A 3655-nucleotide genomic window follows, 5' to 3' on the forward strand; every position below is an offset into this window, starting at 1 on the left:
AACCAGTGACTAAAGTGAGTTAATAGTAGCATTGCATGAAATCACCTAATAATAGAGTAATAACAACCATATTTCTTGTTTAGGAGTTCTGCATGTTTCTTTGCTCGGAAGGAATTTGATTGAAAAATTGTTGATGGATTAATATTTTGATTTTTTTGGCAGTGTTTCAAAGTTCAATCTTTTACATATTTCTTTGCAAGATGGAATTTGATTGGCAAGTTTTGGATGGAAATAAATAAATTATTTTATTTTTATTTTTAATATATATTAAATTTTAATATATTATATTATTGTTGCTCCCAACTTGACGTTTCCTGTAAATTTGGGAAAAACTTCTAGCCATGCCGGATACTCGTTCTCCCATTCTCCCATATTGGAAATACCCGCGTAATGAAAACTTGTGCAACATAGGAATTAACACTTACAATAGTTATTTGGTTTGGTTTTGTTGGTTGTTGAAATATTTTCTCAACAAACAATCTCCTAGTTTATAATTTGTTGGATCTCATAAGCACTATGTATGTGTGATGTATTTTGGTTTTGAAGAGAAATGTACTAATATTATTTTGTGTGTAATATTTGTACTATGTTTGTTCCTCAAATTTCTAGTTAAAATTAAAAGGGTCATCCAACATAATACAAATAAGTGAGTAGTAATATTTTGGTATAAGACTCCTCATGAAGCGAGAAATGAAATCAATATTATAGAAATTGAAGCTAGGGTGGAAAGACAAATCATTTGGGATGAACAAATTGAAGAAAATGTGGAACAATGGATCCTTGATATTTGCACCATATGGCAGTGCAGTAGGTATCTTCATACATTTGACAATAGGTATCTTCAAACATTTGATATTTGTTGGCAGGGAAAATCTATCATGCTAAAATTATTAATCAAGAGAAGTGAAGCTTGAGAAGAAATCCTTCTCTATATTGATGCTCTCCAAATATAAGTGAAAGAATTGGAGATACTAATATCCTTGCTGACAAAACATATAACTAACCTTGAATTCCTAGAGTATGAGGAAGAAGAAAATCTAAAAATTGTGTGATTATGAAGAAAAAAAAAATCTAAAAATTATGTTGTGCCAAATAAACTAACATCAAACTAACATGTTTAGAATTAAGATTATAAACTAACATCAAACTAACATGTTTAGAATTAGGATTTTTGTGTTATTTTTAACTCAAGCAATGAACTTATTAATTAAACTCGACATAGATATACGCTAGGGAGTTATTGTTGTGTTTTATCAAACTTATAGTTGTGTTTTATTGCGTTGTTTTTTATAATCTAATTATGTGAGAAAAACCTATACGCCTCTGCCGGTCTTAAAAAAACTACGTGCTTCTGTTACTAGTTTTAAAGTGTTTCAAGCGAGAAAACTATGTACCTTTTTATTTAATTGAAAATTTTATATGATATGATTATTAAAAAAAAAATTGGCCCGCAGACACCACAAGTGGAGTGTCGGTAAAAACTTTATATATGGCCCACGACTATCTGCACTTTCGCATTCAAACCTTAAAAAAATACCGGATTGTAATCGGAATACGAAATCATTATTCCCTCGGATCAAAAGTCCAAAAGTCTATTCCCTGGGATCCACCTTACCAAAATCCTCCTTTTTATTTTTAATCACTTTACTTTTTAACACTGTTCTTCTCCTTTTTGGGTAATTGGGTAACAAAAAAAGAGGGCAAGACACTGACATGATTTCAAACCGCCTCAGCACTCATATAAATACAAGTATGTGCTTCGCTGTTTTGGCAGGTCGCTCACTGCTCTTCACTCAAAACTTTGAAGCGTGTGGTGTATAAGAAAAGAGGGGAGATCGATAATGGCGCGCAAGGGAGTTGGCACTCCACTCAGTGCGTTTTTTCTGCTTGTGCTGCTCGTTATAACCGTTGGTAAATCTCCTCTCCTCCTGCTTCCTTTTCTTTTATATATATATATATACATATCCAAAAGAAATGTCTAAACAAATCTAGTGTAAGGGATTATATATCGTTAGGCGTTAAAGAGAATTGGCCCTAATTTTTTTAATGATTTTATATATATTTTTTCTTAAAAAAAATATCTAGATAAATCTATTAGAAAAAATTACATCTAACTAACTTATTGGTAAAACCTAACTCCTAAAACAACCCCACAAAAAAAAAAAGTTAACTAAATGCTTTATCGAATACTTGACGTTGAAATGTTGGGCGAAATGATGTGAATAAAAATGTGTAATGTGATGCGATGCAGGGATGATGGAAATTCAAGTGACAGAGGGTCGAATGTGCAAAACCCCAAGTGGCAAGTTCAAAGGGTACTGCGTGAGTAGCACCAACTGCAAAAATGTTTGCCGAACTGAGGGATTTCCATCGGGAAGCTGCGATTTCCACGTCACCAGCCGAAAGTGCTACTGCTACAAACCCTGCCCTTGATCTCTGCAACGGCGACTACTGCAACAATAATATAACAACTACTCTTCTCTGATAAACTACTCTTCTCTGATATATAGAGGTGTTATGGTCGTTGGTATTGCTCAGTTTGTATTTTCAAGTTTGAGAATAAATATTTGATATTTTGATTGTTAAGGAATTTAGACTTCTGTGATCCATAACATTGTCTAGAAATCTTCGGCAAAATCACATAATCAACCTTTTGTCAAAATATTTGATATTTTGATTGTTGTTATGGTTGACGAGTCTAAATTGATATTGTGTTTTTTTTTAAACGTTCTTCTTAGTGTTTCAGAATTTAGTAGCTTATTTCACATGTAATTATTGATAAATCTTTGGAATGTATGATTTGTCTTTTTCTTTATAAACAAAAATTTAAAAATTAGATCCTTAACTTTTCACTTTGAAAAAAATAACACCTCAGTGATCTCCAGATCCATTATAAATAAATAAATATAAGTAAATTAATGACTCACACATGAAATGGAATTTCAATATTAATTACCTAAATTAGCATACGCCGGGTTCGCTTGACCTTCCATAATTAAATTTCAGTATTTAATTTTTTCCAGATTTGAAAATATCGTCCTTTTCTATTACTATAAAAAAAGTACATATACATCATTTACAAAATATATTTAGGGTTCTTAATAAGCCTTTCGCAGACAAGGTCAGAACTGCTAGGGAAAAATAAACAGCAGTCTGATTTACAATGGAAAGTTCCAAAAAATAGCAGTATTATCTGATGAGATGAAAAATAAAATCGCGGTTCCCTTATAAATAAATAAAAGAAAGTAATGTCATATTACCCATTCAAGAGCAAGCATATGTTGTGACTGACGCACAAGAAATGGAATTTCAATATTAAGTACCTAAATTAGCATATGTTTCAATCAAACGCCGGGTTCGCTTGCCCTTCCATAATTAAATTTCAGTATTTAATTTTTTCCAGATTTGACAATATCGTACTTTTCCAGTAACATCATTTACAAAATATATTTAGGGTTCTTAATAAGCCTTTGGCAGACAAGGCAGCGCCTAACGAGCCATATATCAAGTATTAAATGCATCCGGAGATTCATGCGACATAACTCGTTAACACTCAAAATGCAAAACTCGTCACTAAATAAAAAAAGGCATTTTGCGTGTTAACCAGCTATGTCGCGTGCATCTCCGGATGCATTTAATACTTGATATATGGCTC

General features: G+C 32.0%; 1 protein-coding gene across 1 annotated transcript; it reads left to right on the plus strand.

Moving 5' to 3' along the window:
• The first annotated feature begins 1755 nt into the window (after positions 1-1755).
• LOC149251743 (defensin-2-like) lies at positions 1756-2584 on the plus strand. The gene is made up of 2 exons (XM_089459556.1): positions 1756-1911; positions 2252-2584. The coding sequence occupies exons 1-2, from the start codon at positions 1842-1844 to the stop codon at positions 2431-2433; spliced, it is 252 nt and encodes an 83-aa protein (XP_089315682.1). The 5' UTR covers positions 1756-1841; the 3' UTR covers positions 2434-2584.
• The last annotated feature ends 1071 nt before the right edge of the window (positions 2585-3655 follow it).

This window comes from Pinus tabuliformis, chromosome 7, assembly GCF_031772625.1.
Source record: "Pinus tabuliformis cultivar Carrire ecotype Pingquan chromosome 7, CPIR1, whole genome shotgun sequence".
Classification (NCBI taxonomy): Eukaryota; Viridiplantae; Streptophyta; class Pinopsida; order Pinales; family Pinaceae; genus Pinus; species Pinus tabuliformis.